The 19,651-nt window shown below is 30.7% G+C and overlaps 1 protein-coding gene across 13 annotated transcripts in view; it reads right to left on the bottom strand.

The window, feature by feature from the left end:
* KMT2C (lysine methyltransferase 2C) overlaps positions 1-19,651 on the bottom strand; it is a 243,898-nt gene that overhangs the window by 102,557 nt on the left and 121,690 nt on the right. For 10 of the 13 annotated variants that reach the window (XM_074267415.1, XM_074267428.1, XM_074267421.1 and 7 more), the window contains 4 exons: positions 14,055-14,165; positions 12,404-12,493; positions 10,415-11,142; positions 2,412-2,531 (listed from right to left, as the gene is read on the bottom strand). In XM_074267415.1, the coding sequence (XP_074123516.1) occupies positions 2,412-2,531; positions 10,415-11,142; positions 12,404-12,493; positions 14,055-14,165 (1,049 nt within the window). The remainder of the gene's footprint in view (positions 1-2,411; positions 2,532-10,414; positions 11,143-12,403; positions 12,494-14,054; positions 14,166-19,651) is intronic. The other 3 variants (XM_074267425.1, XM_074267418.1, XM_074267417.1) reach the window with 1 other exon arrangement.

The following is a 19,651-nucleotide window of genomic DNA, read 5'->3' as shown; positions in this document are numbered from 1 at the left end:
AATTAAAAGCCCATCATACTTTGAAAATAAATTACCAATGCAATTTAAGCAATGAGATTGCTTGGAGATGGCACCCACATGATTTCACCTAATTTAAAAAAAAAAAAAAAAAAAAAAAAAAAAAAGAGGATGATCCAGAAATTTATTCAAGTTTAACAAAACCTCTCCTTCTTCCTCTATTACAATCAAATATTAAAAACACAAAGATTTTCTTCTTTGCATCCAGTTAACTGTATTTTATTTTTACTCAGAGTGAAACACACACACACACACACACACACACACACACACACACACACACACACACACACACACATATATAAATCAAAAAAGACTGTCATGAGTTAAGTCAAAAAAAAAATCAAAACAAAGAACATAAAGTATAATTCAAGCAAAGGAATTTTAAGGATATTTTTGTGGGGGGAAAAAAGATTCATTCTTCCTTATTCAGTCCTGCGTGTGTAAAAGGAACATAACAATTTGATCCACAAGTATATAATGCAATGTCTAAAATGAATAGTTCCAGAGTCCCAGAAATGTGATCTGTAAGAAATGGATAAGTCATCAAATGATAAATCTTGGACAGCTGGTCAATAATTAAAAAGTTCCCCTAAAAAAAATTTTTTCCTGTATATGTTTGGAACTCTGGAGGCACATGTTAACTTCCAAAGTGGAAAAATATTTTCTTCAAGACACTGAATATTAAATTTCAATTACATAGATTCCATTTTCTTCTTTAACAATTAATTCTCTGGATTAATTTTTATGGCATTACCCCACCTTCAATCTAACTTTGCAGAATGATGAAAATTTATTTTAAGCGAATAAGAGAATTTAAACAATAACTAAAAGATGACTTGAAAGCTGAATACATTTAATTAAAGAAAAAAGTTATCTTTTACTTTTATCAAAGGGAAATTTTGTCTTGGATCCTAAATAAGCATTTTATGAAAACTGTACATATACTCAATTGATAAGAACATAGTTTTATATTTTAGAGCTTTTAAATTGGTTATGTTTCTTGATAAGATGGAACAACTAGGTGTTGGGTTCTCAAGTCAGAAAGAGTTTAAAGGAGTTTAAATCTGGCCTTAGAAACTTACTTCAAATTATTAAATGGCTTCTACTCCCCTTCACTAAAATCTCTTGGGTACTGTCAGTTTCATTAATTTATTCTTGCAGGGTAGCATGTTTGCAATAGAAGTGCTAATCAAATGAACTGTCTTATTCATATTTCTAGCAACATAATTATAAGGTATTTCAAAAGAATGTAATATTTATAATCAGTGGCAAAATTAAGGCTATTCTACAGTTTTGCTATTGCCCAACACTTCATAAGTAGCAGTAGTCTTATAAGCTCTGGAAATGTATAGCGTCATAATAAATCTTAATATTTCTTTTCTTTATATTCAAGACAGAATTCAATCCTGTTTATCCAGCCATTAAGGAATGCCCTAAATTACAGAGAACATCCTTAACCTATAATCAAAAAAGGGAAAAAGTCTCACATTCTCAAGGGATTGTATTATATACTATACTAAGAATATAAAGTATCAAAAGCTTTGAATAATATTTATTCTATTGAGCTTACTGAAATGCAGTTAAAATAAAATCCAAAGAGCCATCCAAAAAGTCTCACTAGAATCTCACTAGCTTTAGGTGTAATAATTTCCAGAAAGGTAATTTTTTTTTACAGTGCCCAATGCATATGAGAAAACTTTGGAAAAAGTTTTCTAAAACTCTAAAAACTAAAAAAGATCTCAAAATCTAAAAGCTAAACAATGCTTAAAAATTTATAAACGTCAGGGCATAAATCCAAAGGTTGGGGCTAGATTGCTCTTACCCACCATATCTTAATACAACTTCCTTAATGGTCCAGTATTTTTTATATTTCAGTATTTCTTTATATTATGGAAGCATACTAGCAATATAAAAAACCCAAAAAGAAAATTATATAGCAGTGCTAGGACACAATATCAATGTTTTCAAATTTTGAGGCAATTCTAATAATTAAAATGAGCATTAAGTTTTAATATCAAGTTTCCTTCCTGGTATGTTCTAATATATCATTTTAATGTTTTAATTTAAAACTGAAATACCAACTGTAATAAATGCTGGTTGCATTCTCAAAAGTAACAGCCACAAAAAGAGATGCTAAGGACTTGACCAGTTAAATAACATGAACTCAATCCTTTGTTAACTTCTGTGTGATCTATTTCTAATTTACCAAATAAATCATTTCAAGGACTAAAATTACACATCTAAACAGGCAAATGCTTACGTTTCATCCATTTTAAGATAGAAAAAAAAAAAAATTAAATGCAAAGCTGTATCAGCTAAATTACATATACATAAATACCTTAATAACATGTTTAATCAGAAATATAGATGAGACACAGAAATTTATTTACCACTTTGATGCTCCAAATGGTACTGCCAGTAAGCTGTCTGGGTTTAAAAATTTCCCGGCCTTCTGAAATGTCTGGGGACCAGGAAGGTGGGCTCACTGTATTATTGGTACTCCAAGCCCCCTAGGATATGGCAGGTGAGAAAATAGATGTATAAAACTCAGCAACATAAAAAGTCAAAGCGAGCAACTAAAGATTTTAGGGTAGCAAAAGCAAATGTAAACGTATGGAAATTTAAGACAAATTGCTTCAAAGAGGGTAAAAATTAACCGATTCCTTATTGTAACTTTATAATAATGTTTATGACTTCCTAATGTTCACTGAGAAGATTAAAGATTAAAACAGGAAAACACAACACATTAACAAAAATGCTGATACAAAATCACCATTAGTGTACACATTATAATAATTATAACATAAAACAATGTCCAAATCCTATTTTAACAACTGTATACAGGGATTTTAGCTCATGTTAACTTTCCTCTTTATCACACCACACCAGAAAAACAATGGGTTGGCTTACCACACTATACGAATCATAAATTCCTATACAAATTCCTACAATCACAACTTAATAGGCAGAGAGGCATTAAAAAGAACAATCTAACAAGGCAGAGTATATTATATAAAGGTATTATGAAAATATGAGGGATACACATATGTATACAAATATACATATAATTATAACACTGGTAATTAATTCCATTAGTATATTAACTTAATTTAGGGTTAAAAATCTACACCAAAAGACTGACACATTGGATTAACTGGAGATAAAAAAGCAAATAAAATTAGGGCAAACTGTCCTTAATTCACAAATTTAAAATGTTCAAAAAAGTTTATAAATTATATTGATCATAAAAATTTCACTAAAACTTAAGAGTTAGAATTAGAACTACTTGGGAAAATATAATTTCACTTCTAAAGAAACATATTCATCTAGTATTTGAACTAATCCAATGTACATGCTCAGCTTAAAGTTTCTCACAAAGATCACATAAAATTTTTAAATGAAACATTTAACTTTTGTCAAGGAAAAATACCTCCTGGAAAAAAGTGAATTTTGAATCTTACAATTTACTAATTTATGTGCTTGTTATAAATTACAAAATAAACAACCAAAAACTGTTAAGACATTAAAATGAAACACTGCACATTTACTTACCAGGCTCTATAATGTTATTAAAAATCACAATTATCATCTTCATATCACAAAATTAATACTGCCAGAAATTAAATAGGCATCAATCTGAAATTTTAAGATATTAGCTCTTAACTGGAATAAGAGCAATGGATACTAAAAAGTATGAAATTAAAACTATATTAAATGGAATAGACAAATGGAATTCTGCTATATGAATGTTTTCATTCTGCTTGTCAAGATCTTCCCTTTATTCTCAATATGTGGGAGGATAGTCACATCCAAGATATCTGGATTATAAGATAATTCATCTCTCCAACAAATATATATATACATATATATACACATACATATATATATATATATGTAATAAAAGTTTTATTCATAATACAAGACTATGCAGCATTTAAAATAATTTAACAGACTATATGAAATTACTTAATGATTCAATATCATGCAAAAAGGTTCCAAACAAATCCATCTTGTACAAGCCATGTCTGGTTGCACTGCTAGATATAAATATATGTATAAGGAAATATACTCTTCTACATATGCAAAAACATTTATCTAAAAATTTCAGCAATTATATTGGGCTTAATTTTTTTTTCACTGAAGCTTATTTCTACAAAGTGATAGCTGATACTGTGTTAATCTAAATTTTGTTGAAACTAAGAGTCTGAAATTAATTCTGTATTTTGACATAAGCAGGAAACGAAAATTCTCTAACAATATCTCAACTTAATTTAAAGGCAAAGCTGCAACCAAATATAAGAAAAATGAAAAAAAAAAAAGATCTTAAATCAAAAATTCTAAATAAATGTTTCTTTTATAAAACACTTTAACAACAACAACATAATTAATATCAACATATTCAACTAACTTATATGGCTTTAAATGAATAGAACATAGTATGCCAATGATTTAGGAGTTAGAAAGTTAAGTTCTTTGATCCCTTCCTACCATAAGACACTTTCAACTACTACTGATAAGTTTGAGTGGTAGACACAAGTGTTACTGATGTATAGGAATAGATACCAGTGGTAGAATGAATACATTAAAATGCATGTATACATACATATGTGTATGCATAAGCAACATATGTAAATATAAAGAAATAACCAGACTTCAACACTAGAGGGCTTAGATTAGATTCAAAGAGTACTAATATTCTGAATCAAACTACTACAAAAATTCTACACTAACATTTTTACAGGCATGCCATCTGAATCCTCCTTTAAGGCCAAAATAATACCTCTAATTCAGGGCTTCCCCAATTCTTGTCATTTAAGCAGACTACTTCTTTCTAGCTGACACAAATGTCCTCTGTGTTCTCCTCCCTATTCATTACAAATCTAATCACTTCAGACCTCATCTTTCTAGACAAATACTTGTCATATTTTAAATTTTTTTCATTCATTTTCATTTTTCAGAAGACTATTATTTATTTCCTTCGCTAAAGCCTTAGCACTTAATTCTGACACCTTAAATCACACTTGGACCTACTCTCTAATTAAATAGCTCCTCTGAAAAACTCATATTAAGGTGGGCCCATAAAGCACTGATGCCTCATTCCATCCTAAGCTGAGCTTGAGATATTCATTATTATACCTTTGTCCCCCAATGCTAACCCCCTTCCCATCTTTATTACTAGCATTTAGGTCAATGCCTAAAAATTAGTAAACCAGAAAATTTTCAGGCTGCCTCAATCTCAGTCTTAAACTATTTTTTTATCTCCTTGCAATACAATGGGAACTGAGAATGCCAGATCACTACAGAGCTTTCCTAATATTATCCGTTCATTTTTTTCTACTCTATCTCACAAGGCACAAAAATATAATTAATATATTCCATCCCTTCACACCCACTTTTAAGACCTATTACCAAACAATCAACCCGTGAATTTATGCTATTCAGTTATATCTTTGCTTCAAAATTTTTGTTGTTATTTACCTTTCCAATCAGGAAAATGGATAAAACGTTTGTCCATGACTTTGACAGATTCTCTATGTCTTTCTATCCCTTAGGTCTGCAACCAATGAAACATTCATTATCCAATGATAATTCTAATGGTTGATATCCACTAAGGCATAATGGTATAACAGAATACTAAACTTTGGAGTTAAGAAGGCCTCATTCTAAACCTTATACCACATGATTACTAGTTATATGATGACATAAATATCTACTTTCCTAACCTATATTTCCTAATCTATAATACCTAAAATACTCTACTGACATTGAGAACTCAATATAAAAAGATATATTAAATAAAATGATCAAGATGAAAAGTTGGAATTTTATAAGGTCATTCATTAAGGAAATGAATTCTAGGTTGCTCAAATGTATATTCTATTTCCTTGAAATCTGGTCAAAGCAGAAAGCAAGAAGCCTCAGTGATATATTTTATATTAAATTAGACATTCTATATAGTTAAGAAATACTGAAATAGGGCAACTGGGTTTTTACTACAACAAGCAGTTGATAATTTGGGGCAAAATAAAATGGGCTTTACCAGTCTACCCAAAGTGTCCTTGTCATAATCACTGGATCAAAAACAGGCTTGAATTATCCATGAATAATTGGTAGGTGAGAAGATGATGGAAATACATTCCACATGGATATGAAATGTTCCATAAGCTATCATGTACTTTTTTTCTTGACAGTTTTGCTTATGTATATGGAAAGGACTAAAAAGCACCAAATTTCCCAAGCTCTGAAAAAAAAATTTTTAATGAGTAAATTTCTCATAGAACCTAAATCAATTGAGAAAATCAATAGTAAGTAATCTTTCTTTCCTTTAAATTGCCCTCTGCTTTAAATATTTAAAAAAGAATTTATCCTACAGATTCATCAGCTTTACAGTAGTACTTTTGTAGTTAAAATAACTGGAAACAAAGTACCTGCATGTTGATTTGATAACTATTCAACAAATTATGATATTTAATATAATATGTAAAAAATCTGAATTCAGAGAGATGCAAAATAACTCAAACAAATACAAAGAGAAAGAAGCAGGAACAATAAAACAAGATAAATGGTGTCTACAGCAATACAAACTCAAAAACTAAAATTGTGCATCAATGCCACAGAGCTTGGCTATGAAAGAGATATTAGGATCTAATCCTGCCCCATCTCAGTGCACGCAGAAAACAATGTACACATTATGCAATATGGACTTTCCTTCTAACTATGTTAAAGAGGCTGTCAGGGTAGGAGACAGAAAACAAACATTCAGGAAAAGGTGGTGCCAATCACCTTTTAAAAAACAAGGCTATTACATTAATGCAATAAAAAAAAAAAAAAAAAAGTAAGAGAACTTCTAATGATTTTAGGGATAGGGAAGATTATGATTTTGTATTCACTGAGTTTAAGTGATATTTAGTGAATATCTGTCTAGGAAATATGTGGTACAAATGACAAAATAAAACTACTTTTGATTACCTTCAACAAAATGCTCTGAAAAATAAAAGAAAAAAAATTTTTTTTGAAAGTAGAAAAATGAATTGCTCTACAATGGGAATATTAAAATCAGGCATCTAAGCTAAATGAACTACACAATAGCATGGGGCAATGGGAAAGGATACTGACTTCACAGTAAAAGCATATCACTTTAAAAGTCATTTATTCCCATGGCCCAAGACCTCACAGACCTGGATCTCAGTTTATTCATCTATAAATTATAAATTCTGAACTGGATGGCTTCTGACCTTCTATAATCCCTACATATATAAACTATCCTCCTATGGTGAATGAAAGTCACTTCAAATGTGAAATATCAAGCACAAGTTAGCAGAATCATAAAAATCATTTAAAACTATATCCACTCATATGAAAGAGTGTTCCAAATCACTATTGATCAGAGAAATGCAAATTAAGACAACTCTGAGATACCACTACACACCTGTCAGATTGGCTAAGATGACAGGAACAAATAATGATGAATGTTGTAGGGGATGTGGGAAAACTGGGACACTGATACATTGTTGGTGGAGTTGTGAAAGAATCCAACCATTCTGGAGAGCAATTTGGAACTATGCCCAAAAAGTTATCAAACTGTGCATACTTTTTGACCCAGCATTGCTGCTATTGGGCTTATATCCCAAAGAAATACTAAAGAGCGGAAAGGGACCTGTATGTGCCAAAATGTTTGTGGCAGCTCTTTTTGTAGTAGCTAGAAACTGGAAGATGAATGGATGTCCATCAATTGGAGAATGGTTGGGTAAATTGTGGTATATGAAGGTTATGGAATATTATTGCTCTGTAAGAAATGACCAGCAGGAGGAATACAGAGAGGCCTGGAGAGACTTACATCAACTGATGTCGAGTGAAAAGAATAGAACCAGAAGATCTCTGTACACTTCAATGTTATATGAAGATGTATTCTGATGGAAGTGGATATCTTCAACATAAAGAAGATCCAACTCACTTCAAGTTAATCAATGATTGACAGAAATAACTACACCCAGAGAAGGAACACTGGGAAGTGAATGTAAATTGTTAGCACTACTGTCTATCTACCCAAGTTACTTATACCTTCGGAATCTAATACTTAATGTGCAACAAGAAAATGGTATTTACACACATATATTGTACCTGGGTTATATTGTAACATATGTAAAATGTATGGGATTGCCTGTCATCGGGGGGAGGGTGTGGAGGGAGGGGATAATTTGGAAAAATGAATACAAGGGATAATATTATTAAAAAAAAATTACTCATGCATATATACTGTGGAAAAAAATTCTAAATAAAAAAAATCATTTAAAAGATAAAATTTTTAAAACTAAAAAAGAAAAAGAAACTCAGTTAATATATGTCCAACTAGTGTATATATCTATCCAATGGGTTTTACTAAGATTTTAAGTTTGGAGATCAAAATAGAACCATGCAAATGAGAGAAATAAGACCTTTCATATTGTGCTAATTAAAATATGATTCATTACATTAAAACACATTTCCCCCAGTCAAATACACTTAACACAGTCATAATTGTTATTGTACTAGTAATAAAACCATACTAAATAAAATCAAAAGCCAAGTATACAAAAGCACTTGGAATTAAAGCAACTGACCAAAGAATTTTGGATATAAGTGACCTGGAATTAAAATAACTGACAACAGCATTCTGGATGTAAGGGATTTCTTAAGTTAAATTCACAATATTAATTTCACAGTGCTGAACAGAAATTTGTAGCATTCTGCATGGTGCTTGTATTATGTAGGACTGTTCTTCCTTACAGAAATCTGGAGCAAGGTCCAAGAGATGCTACTAAAATCTCTTATTTAGGATAGTCTCTATTTTGTTCTATTTTAGTGAAGGACCATTTGCCAATGATGGTCCTCCAAAGCTCCCCTCTTTTATCCTCCCAAAGAATGAGCGTGGGATAATGCAAGGGCTTCTCGGAAAAATTACTTCAACCAATGAACTTGCTCCTCCTAAGCATGCAAACTCTTCCCCAGGAAGTCAAAGGGGTTGAACTCCTAGTAAAGACCAGAACTAGAGAATTATTAAGTACTGACTTAGCACTTAGTAAGAACCTATTATCTCATTAGCACTTAGTAAGAACCTAACATCTCCCCCTTTCTTTTGATTTGAAGAACGTAGCAAACCAAAGCAGTGGTAAAAGACAATTTAAGTAGCTACACCATCTTGTACTCTAAAAGCCCAGAAAAGAAAAGCAAAAAGTTTAACTGAATAAAATTTTAGTATGACATAATTGTGATATTAAAATATGGTAATAACTATATTTCTAGTGCAAAGTGAATAGAAAAGTAGCCCTCAAAATGCAGGTCTCTGCTTCTCACTCAAGTAATGGACTGAATCACAAACCCTTCTTCTGAAGAATACAAAATGTAATAAAACTTAATGTAACTTTATTAGAATAACTTCAAGAAAGATGATTGATATTCTGATTAATGAAATTATTAATGAATCTGATGAACAGAAAAAATGTGGGTTTAAAAAATAGAGTATTTAGAAAAAATGAACTTAAAATTTCTGAAAACCACTAGTAACATTCATATTGTTCTTTAGAAGGGTGAAGATAGCTTTGGTTTGCTACATACTTTCTGGCCAATTTCTATACCTTTACATACAGGGAGAAATATTTCTCTTAATCTTTATGTTTTTGTCATGCTTTCAGATGACTTTTGCAAAAAAAATAAATTATGTGCTAACACAATTATCAGCCCTTCTGGTTTAACTTAAATCGTACATAGAGAATTCAAAGTAAGGGATTTCCTTTTGCTTGCTAAATACCAAATTAAATTACATTTTAATAATTAGACACACATAGAAAGATCAAATTTTGATTAGAGTTTGCTTGAATTTTCCTGATTTTAAAATTGAAATTACAAAAATATTTTCCAGAAGAAAAAAACAAGATAGTAAAACCTTAACAGAATTGCTCATAATACCTAAATAAAAGTTCTTTCAGATATTTCATAAATAGTATGTTTGCATTAAAATCAATGTATTATGTATATGTATGTGTGTTTGTATACATGTGTATATACATACATTATTAATTGGTACATGAAAGAGAAAGAACCACAACTGCCAACTTTAGTCAAATGCACTATAAAACTCCCTTATGATAAATATCTGTTATTTTGACATAAATGTTTCAAAAGCAGTTCTTTTCTATGGAGCCACCAAAAATAACAACAAAAACCACCCTGTTTGACTAATGTTATAAAGATAGCAGTATTTCAAAAAATAGATGTATAATAATAGAAATTAAACTAAATATTTTCATTTTCCATTTCTTAATCAAAAACTAATCTACAAAGAAAGCTTTTTTAAAATTTCACTGAAATGTAACAATTTTCTTTTTTTTTGATAACATCAAAAAAATTATCCTACCTGTTTTGACCGAGGTCTACCCGGGGAAAATTTTCTTTTGGTAATAGCTGGTTTACCCATGCCAATTTTTGGAGTGACAGAGATGTAAGTTGTTGGCATAATGTTTCCAGCAGAAGAATGTAAATTTGAAGGTTCACTGTGAAGTATATCATTTGCAGAAGTCAAGTCTAAAGAAATGATGGAAGAAGAACATATATTTGTCTTGTTTATATCTACTGCTGATGAAAATGCTGAATCTGTTTCTGATGGTGATACCATGGATTTGTCATCTAAAGGTGAACCAACTTTTAAACAATCATCAAATGTCGGAAGGCATTCCATTTCTACAATACCAGATGAAACTTCACAGATTTCATCTTTTTCTATTACTCCTTGAACTTTGTCTATTCCCAAATCCATCTTTGCAATTAAAGCAGTTTCTTCTTCACATGGAGATGGTAAAATGTCTGATACCCCAATGATATTATCAGGTGTTAATTGTGGAGATGGTGATTCTTCCAAGAATGCTGTTGCTTTGGATTCCTGTAATGTCTGTTGTTGTTCTTCATCCTTTAGAGACGTCTCTGAATTTGTCAAAGCATTGACATTTTCTGTCACTATCATCTTATTTTCATTTTGACCTTCACCATAAGATTGTACCGTTTTGTCAGATATTTCCATCTCATCTTTATTAGTCTGATTAGAAATTTCACTGTGCACTTCAGGACTTAATTTATCCTGTGTAAGATCTGTAAAAAATTTAAATATGTATTTATATATATATATATATATATATATATATATATATATATATATATAATATGTATATATGCATACACACAGAGATTTTTGTTAATATCATTTTTTTAAAATTCTGACTAGACAGATCAAAAAAACATGCTGACACACTTATTAAAAAAAAAAAAAAAAAGACACAACACATAGTGACAATGAGACGGAATATCTGTTGCCTTCTACCAGGAAAAGACTTTAAAGAAAGACATGAAGTAGCCTTGTCAAGTTAAAGACAAAGACTCTGCATTCAATTCTTTGAAAAGAGCGAGGAAGGAAGAGAGGGAAAGAGGGAAGAAGGAAAGAAGGAAAAAAAAAGGTGGGTAATGGAGAGAGAGAGACAGAGAGAGAGAGACAGAGACAGAGACAGAGAGAGACACAGAGAGAGAAAGAGAGGAACAGAAGAAGATATTATGAACATTTTTTTATAGATGGCACAATCTTGACTAAGAGTAATCACATTAAACTACATATTTAATAGTGATATTTATGGACTGAATGAAATGAATCAAAATTTCATGACTTTTTAAAGTATAATTCCAAATTGCTTTCCAGAATGAGACAAATAATAGCTCCACCAAAATTGAGTATACTGATATGCCTATTTTTCTATAATTCTTGCAACATTACATATTTTTCTCGTCATCTTTGCCCATTTTCAAAATGTGAAGTAAAATATCAGAATTGTCTACATAGGCATTTTTTTTCCCATATAGTTATTGAAAAGAACTATTTCTTCATACATTTTGGCTATGCATCCTTTAATAAATTATTCTTAATTTACAGTAACTCCCTATGTATCTCTGTGTCCTATTGTTTATGGTAATAAAAACAAAAACAAAACAAAAACAGTACTCATCAACTGAGAAAAAAGGTGAACAAATTTTTATAAGTGAATAAGATGAAGTGAATGAAAGCCAAGTATCCAGTGACATGATTCTTTCCCAAAAAGAAATGAGAAAATGAGAAACTAAACATAAGGGATATCAATGATGAGATCAGATTTGGTTGTTAGGTTAAGTTTTAATGACCTTAAAAAAAAAAAAAAAAAAAATACCCTCTATTTTTATTTGTGAAAAGATGTCACTTGCTGGTGAGGAAGGAAGGTATATGTTTAGAAATGGATGGACAAAAATAAACTAAAAAAATTTTCACTAACCAAATAACTTCTAGTATTAGTATAAAACATACCTTTTAAAATAAACAAAGATTACTCACCAGGAATTAGAGGACTATCTGTTGTAAGTCTTACTTCAGGACTGACATTCTTGATATTAGTCTGCTCTTCATCACAATCATGGACAGCTGCTAGAAACAATTTGATAAAGTCTCCAACAGTTTGCTTAACCATCATTTAACAATTAATCTTATGCATTATCAGGAGAATTAATTCAATTAACAATTCAAATACGCTATTACTATAAATATTCTACCTTTTTTCCTTCCCAAACACCTCAAATATCCCTGCACTATTGTTATTTGTTATTTACTTTCGTTTAATCAAAGTACAAAAATTTCTATCTTTTTTCTAATTATCATATGAAAATTATGTAAAGCTATAAAAACCTGGAAATTCACACAACTTTATATTTTTCTCCAAAAAAATGAATATTAGTTAGGAAATCAGATTTAGGAAACATAGAATTAATTAATAAAATCACTTCCTCATAAATCCAAAACGGATAAGTCCATGAATATACATTAACACACACAATCTTGTTCTCATCCATTCTTTCTCTCAATTATCATAATGCAGTGCAGTGTTAAGTTTTAATAGTACAGCTACAAATTTACACAAATAAAATTTGAATGTTTAACTATATCAATCTCAAGTTGAATAAGAATAAGCAAACTGTAATGCAATGTATATGTGTGACAATTTCTGGATTGAAACTTTTTCAGTGGAAGGGTAGGAGAGGTCCTCTAGCTTACCCAACTCTATCATCTAAGCTACATACAATAGCTTTTTTTCTTGTTGGGTCACATCAAAACTGTCAAATATGGATCAAAACCATGTCTTCTCTGGATGATGTTAAGACTAGGATTAGCCTTAAACTTGAGCAGCAGCTGATGAATGGTTTAACAAATATAAAAAAATCATCTAGAGTAATCCATAATACAAAATAGTGCTTATTTCTAATCTTAATAGAAACATATCAATAATTAAATATATTGAATGAATCATTCATATTTTTAAGTATGCCTCACTCATATTTCTAAAGTTAATAAGGTTGAAAATTGCAATGAAATTTTTGGGACACTCGGTATATGTCCTATATGTTATATACATGTGCATACACGAACAGGAATGAAATTCTTTTCTATAGTATATTAGTAAAAGTCAAGATGATTAAGGGCAGGGAATTTATCTTAACAAGGTAACAAGCTAAATGCAAACATAATGCAGGGTCTGAATATAAGTAATAAATTTTACTTATAATGCTAATATTTAGCTGTCATTTTAAAACATTTCCTACTCATAAGAACATCACTTTTTTTTTAAAGAAACAAAAAAGTTTTAAAACCAAAACAAATACCAATAAATAATCAAAAGCACATGAACAAGTAAAGATACAACAAAAATCCAGATTATGATTTTAGCTTTCATTATCTGACCTGATATGAACCACTAGGATGGTTAACATAAAATTGAATTTTAGCATCACTGTGCAAGGAACCACAATCCCTACCAATTTTCCTAAAAGCTTTCAAGAGTTCTCATAGTGCAAGTCTCTTCCACTAAGGATTAGGTTTTACACCATTAATTTCTTACTTAGCTTTAATTCAGTGAGCTACAGAATGTGTGTAATTATATGATATGTATGGATAATATAACTATCTTGATACATATTCTATTATATCTTCTTACCAACTGGAGCAATTTCAGGTCTTGTATCTTGATTTAAAGAATTGTTCCCACTTTGGTGCATAAATACCAAACTCTCATCAACTCCTTCTGTTTCCATTTCATTAACAGACTCTTAAAAGGAAAACAAATTTCTCTTGATTAGTATATAATCTATTACATATATTTTAAGATGGCTGGTAGTTCTCAAGATTGATACTTAATTTAAGAAAGAACTTAATCTATGCTTAATCTATGAAGAGAACTATCAAATGCTACTAGTCCTTCACCTCACACTTACAAAAATGACAAATTGATCTTTATTTTTCTCAACATCTAGACTAGTCTACATGTTTGTCAATACAGTAAAGTGTAGAATAGAAAATATCAGAAGATAAAAATACTGAAACAAAGATTTTAAAAGTCAACATAATAGTGGTTTTGCAATCAGAGAATTTAACACTAATGAATTGTATCACACTGGGCAAATCACAACCATCTAATAGATTCAAATCCGTCTAAAAGAAAAGATGAAAGAATAAACTTCACAAAACAAACAAAACATCATTATTTCTTTTAAATTTGAACTTCTTATATTCAGTCAAAAGTTCTAGTCTATTGATCATGATCTTGACTGTTATTTAACAAGTCTCTTATTCAAAAATACCACAGGTATCAAGTTTTGACCATAACTTCTGTCTTATCTAAGTGAATAATCCCTCATACTTTAGTGTACTCCTTCGTTCTGTACAAGTCCCCAATACAAATCATTATGGCTTTACTCCCCATCCTCAGCTCTAGTCATACAGGAATATGCAGGTTTCACTTTATCAATACCAACTGTTGTACTTATACCTTTGATAACAACTTCTTCCTCCTTATTTTCAACATTTTGTCATCCACTGGTACCTTCTCTATCTGCCTAATCATCCTTAAGTCTTTATTTGTTCTGAAAATCCTCTCAAGCTCTTTTTCCCCCATGCGGGCTTTTCTAAACTGTCCATGAGGCATAAACATTTGTCATGATTTCCTTGAAGACTCTGCTATCATAAATATCATAGATCTATGATAAGAGGTCTTTCCTTGTTCCCCATAATACTGAACTTCCACTTATATAGAGAATATTAGCATAACATATAATAAGAATGTCAGCTCATTTCAGAGGAGAAACTATGAGTGATAGGCTCAATGATAGGAATATGGTGAACTCTTAATGCCAATAAAATCAACTCTATTTCATAGAACCTTTTTATTCTTTCAAGACAGTGTTTAATTGCCATCTTCTGAATGAAGACTTATGTTGTCAGAATACACTCCCTAAAATTTAACTACATGCTATGCCTTTGCATTCATTCACTTTAGAAACATTCCTCATGATTATATATGTAATTTTTTTCTTCAAAATTAATATATTAATATTTTTATAAGAAATTGTTTCATTTTTGTATTTGTATCCAAGGATCCAATTATGTCCCAACCATAGAAGGTACTTAATAAAACCAAGCTGATCAATACTCCTTTTCACTTTCAGGACCTTTAAAAAATTTTCTATAAATCTTGCCTCCGAGTTCTTATGATATACCAACATTACTTCTACTCTCCAACTGAAAATGTTTTTTCTAAAATCATAAATGATCTTTGTGCAAAATTCAATTTGTGGTTTTCATTTCTTATCCTGTTTGAGCATTTGAGGACCAACAAAAATTCCCTTTTAAATACTGTCTTCTCATTAGAGGAAACCTGGTAATATAGCAGATACAGGACAGATACTGGAGATACAAAGTCCAATATGTAAGGCTGAGCTAGATTATTCAGCCCTCCCTACAATATCCTTAAAAGCAAAATTAAAAAAAACAAACAAACAAACAAACAAAAAAAAAAAAAAAAAACCACACCACTACACCTCCAAGGTTTATGTCATGTGAGATAACACATATAAAACTCTTACCTCATTGACTGGCACAAGTAACTGTTTAATTAATGTTGCACTCCTTCCAGAAAACTTAAGTTTTATGTTGCTATGCCTTCATGGCCTTACCTGGCCATCCCACATTTAAACTCAACCTAATACAATCTATTGAATACCTAACTAAAATACTGATATTCTGATTAAAAAAAAGATTTCTGTTTATAATATATCATGATCTCTATCCAATTGCAGTCTGTCATGATTTTCCCTTCTGTTGACTAAAATGTTCCCTCAAGTCTATCCTACTGTCTCCTTTTGTCCTTAATCTTATTCACATAAGTTTCTCATCTATTTGATACTTATATGATATAATCAAGGTTTTGCCTTAGTCCCCCCCATTGCACATTCTTGTATTTAGGTTTTTATTCCTTGCACTACAGCTATCTACATATATTCTAATACAGTGAATTTACATAGCCTGTTTCCTTTCTTTTTAAAATTCAAAATTAAAGGGGCAGGAAGATGGTACAGTGGATAGAGTGCTGGCCCGGAAGTCCGGGAAGACCCGAGTTCAAATCTGGCCTCAGACACTTAATGCTTCCTAGCTATAACCTAAATTGCCTCAGCAAAAAAAAAAAAAAAAAAAAAAAAAAATCAAAATGAAAATTCCAAAGAAGGAAAAAATAAAATATAAAAAAGGTTATGGATTGAAACAACTAATCTCTACAATAGTTAGCTTATATTTTAAAATAATTAATTTAACATTATTCATTATTACTTTCAAAGCTATCCAACACTTCTATTTTTGGTATCCCTTCTTTTATCTTTTGGGGATTTGAAAATGATTCAATAACTCTTCCTACATTTTTTTTTTCTTTTTAGCTATCACTAGCATCCATATCTATCACCTTATAGCCTAGCACCTCCCTTGAAAAGAAAAAAACCCTTTTAAAAATATGCACAGTGAAGCAAAATAAATTGTCCAAATGATAAAGATGGAAAATAAATGTTTAATTAATACATACTTAGTTCTGCAGGTAGTTTAATACTTTATATGACAGATATGGATGTTGTTAAAGGTTCTCGTTTTAATCAATAGAGAACAGAAATTCATAAGTGAGATTTTATTGACAATGATTTCCCTATGAGCACCAACAAATGAGAGCCCAATTTTTAAAGTTTGCACTGAAAATTAAAGAACTTAAAGTAGAATAATGAAAACTGGAACAATTTAAGGCAAGAGTAATTTCATTATGGATTTTCTTTAAAAATGTCATGAGCTAGAAGAATCAAGATGGTGAAGAAAAGGCAAGGACTCACCTGAGTGCTCCTCAAAACGCCTTTAAATAATATCCTAAAACAAATTCTAGAATGGCAGACCCACAGAAGCAAAGAGGCAATTTTCCCGTCTTAAACAACCAACATCAACAGGAGAGGTCTATTGCACTAGAGTGGCACTAGAGTGGGAGTATAGAGTAATCCAATGCAGGTCATGTTACTACAGACTGTACCCCTAGCAAACCAAAAGCAGGACTTGGAAGTGATTGAATCAATGGCAGCAAGAGTGGATTTTATTCAGTTCACAGATGGTAAGAGGGTTGGAAAACTGGCCAGAAGGAGAAGGGTGCCTTTAATGACCAGAGGCAGGTACCTGTTTTACTGCCCATAAGAGGATCTGGGTCTCATTCCTGGATCTTAGTTCAATTAAGTTCAACCAAAAAGGAACACTAACACAACAGAACTTATGCCTGCAAGAAAACAGAGACTATCGTCAGAGTGCCAGGGTGGAAAAAGAGTGCTTGTGGTTACTAACAGACAAAGGTAGAAGAATACATTGGAGTAGTAATACACCTCTCCCTAGATTGGAACACCCTGGAAAACCAAAAACTAACTCTAAAACATCTGCACAATATCCCTCAAACATGGGATAGTGCCCCTTCCACTCTCCACAGCAGAGCCCTAATTTTCATATAAAGTAAAAAGTCAAGGGAAAAAAAAAAAAAAAAAAAAAAAAAAAGTCTGGAATATAAGAGAATAGCAGAAAAAGAGCCTGATTATATAAAGTTATTAAGGTGAAAAAAAACAACAAAACACAAAGAAGAAAGTCAGAAACTCAAAACTCCTACATCTGAAGCATTAAAAAACAAAACAAAACAAAACCAAAAAAAAAAAAAAAAAAAAAAAAAAAAAAAAACAAACAAAACACACACACACACACACACACACACACACACATTAAAAAGCAGGAATGGCAAAAGCCCACTAAAGAAAAGAACTTTTAAAAAACTAAATTGGTCCAAAAAACTCACTTAAGAAATAATTCCTTAGGAAGCAAATGGAACAAGTAGAAGCTAATGATTCAATGAAATATCAAGAATCAGTCAAAAGCAAAAGCAAAACAAAGAAAAAAGAAAAGGTGAGACAGAAAAGATGAGATATCTTATTGAACTGACCAGAAAAATAAATTAAGGAATGATAATTTAAAAATTATTGGTCTATCTGAAAGCCAATTTTTTTATCAAAAGAAACTGTCCTAATATTCTAGAATCTGAGGGTAAAATAGAAATTGAAAGAATCCACTAATCACCTCCTGAAAGAGATCCCAAAATGAAAACTACCAGAAACATTATCACCATATTGCAGAGTTCCCAAGTCTAGGAGAAAATACTGCAATCAGATAAAAAGAAATTATTCAACTATCATGGAGCCACAGTAAAGACAGTACAAGACTAAGTTGTTTCTATATTAAAGAATCTGAGGACTAGGAATAAGTCATTCTGGAAAGCAAAAGAGCTAGGACTTCAACCAATAATCACCTACTCACAAAGCAAAAGTGAATATAATCCTTCAGGGAGGAAAATGGACATTCAATAAATTGAGAATTTTCAAGCATTCCTGATGAAAAGACAAAAACTGAGTAGAAAATCTGACTTAAAAATACAAGACTCAAAAGATGTTTTAAAAAAAAAAAAAGTAAATAGTAAAAAGAAATCTTGAGATCCCATAAGGATAAACCATTTATATTACTATATGGGAAGATGATAACTATAACTCCTAATAACATCCTCATTATTAGGGAAATTAGGAGAAGTATACATAAAATTGAATATATGCCAACCAAGAAGATGTATTCTGATTTCTAATTTCTAATATAGCTCAAGTCCTGCCTACAACATCACTTTTTTAAATCTCTTCCAGAAATTGAAAAAAAAAAAACCCCAATTCAACAGTCTCCTTTTCACTTATGAGCTTTATAATCTAAATCTCTGGCCATACTTAATTCAAAGATCTCATAACTGGATCATCTTCTAGACTATTTCTATCCCTCATTTTCTAATGTTTTTAGGGATGAGAGCAAGAATTATCATTCCTTTTGTTTGTATTACTAGTGCTTAAAACAGTGTGCTTGCTATATTAAAAAAAAACACCTTACATTCTTCACAAAGAATATAACATTACATATCTTCACAAAGCATTATTTGTAAGCATATGCAGTATGATACTCGATTTTATTCCATCTAAAGAACATTTGTCAAACATTTTTGAAACAGCAGAAAAATCAAGTCTAGAACTTTCCTATGAATTTTTAATTGAAAAAGATAAGTTTCAAAGAAGATGGAACTAATACTAAAAAATGAAGAGTATATTAAGAAGAGGGAATAAGCCTGACAAGCTAAGTTTCTGCATAATTCTTAATTTTAGGCACAGTTAT

This window comes from Sminthopsis crassicaudata, chromosome 5 (genome assembly GCF_048593235.1).
Source record: "Sminthopsis crassicaudata isolate SCR6 chromosome 5, ASM4859323v1, whole genome shotgun sequence".
NCBI classification, from domain to species: domain Eukaryota; kingdom Metazoa; phylum Chordata; class Mammalia; order Dasyuromorphia; family Dasyuridae; genus Sminthopsis; species Sminthopsis crassicaudata.
Note: the sequence above shows the minus strand (reverse complement) of the source record. Positions and strands in the feature narration are given on the sequence as shown.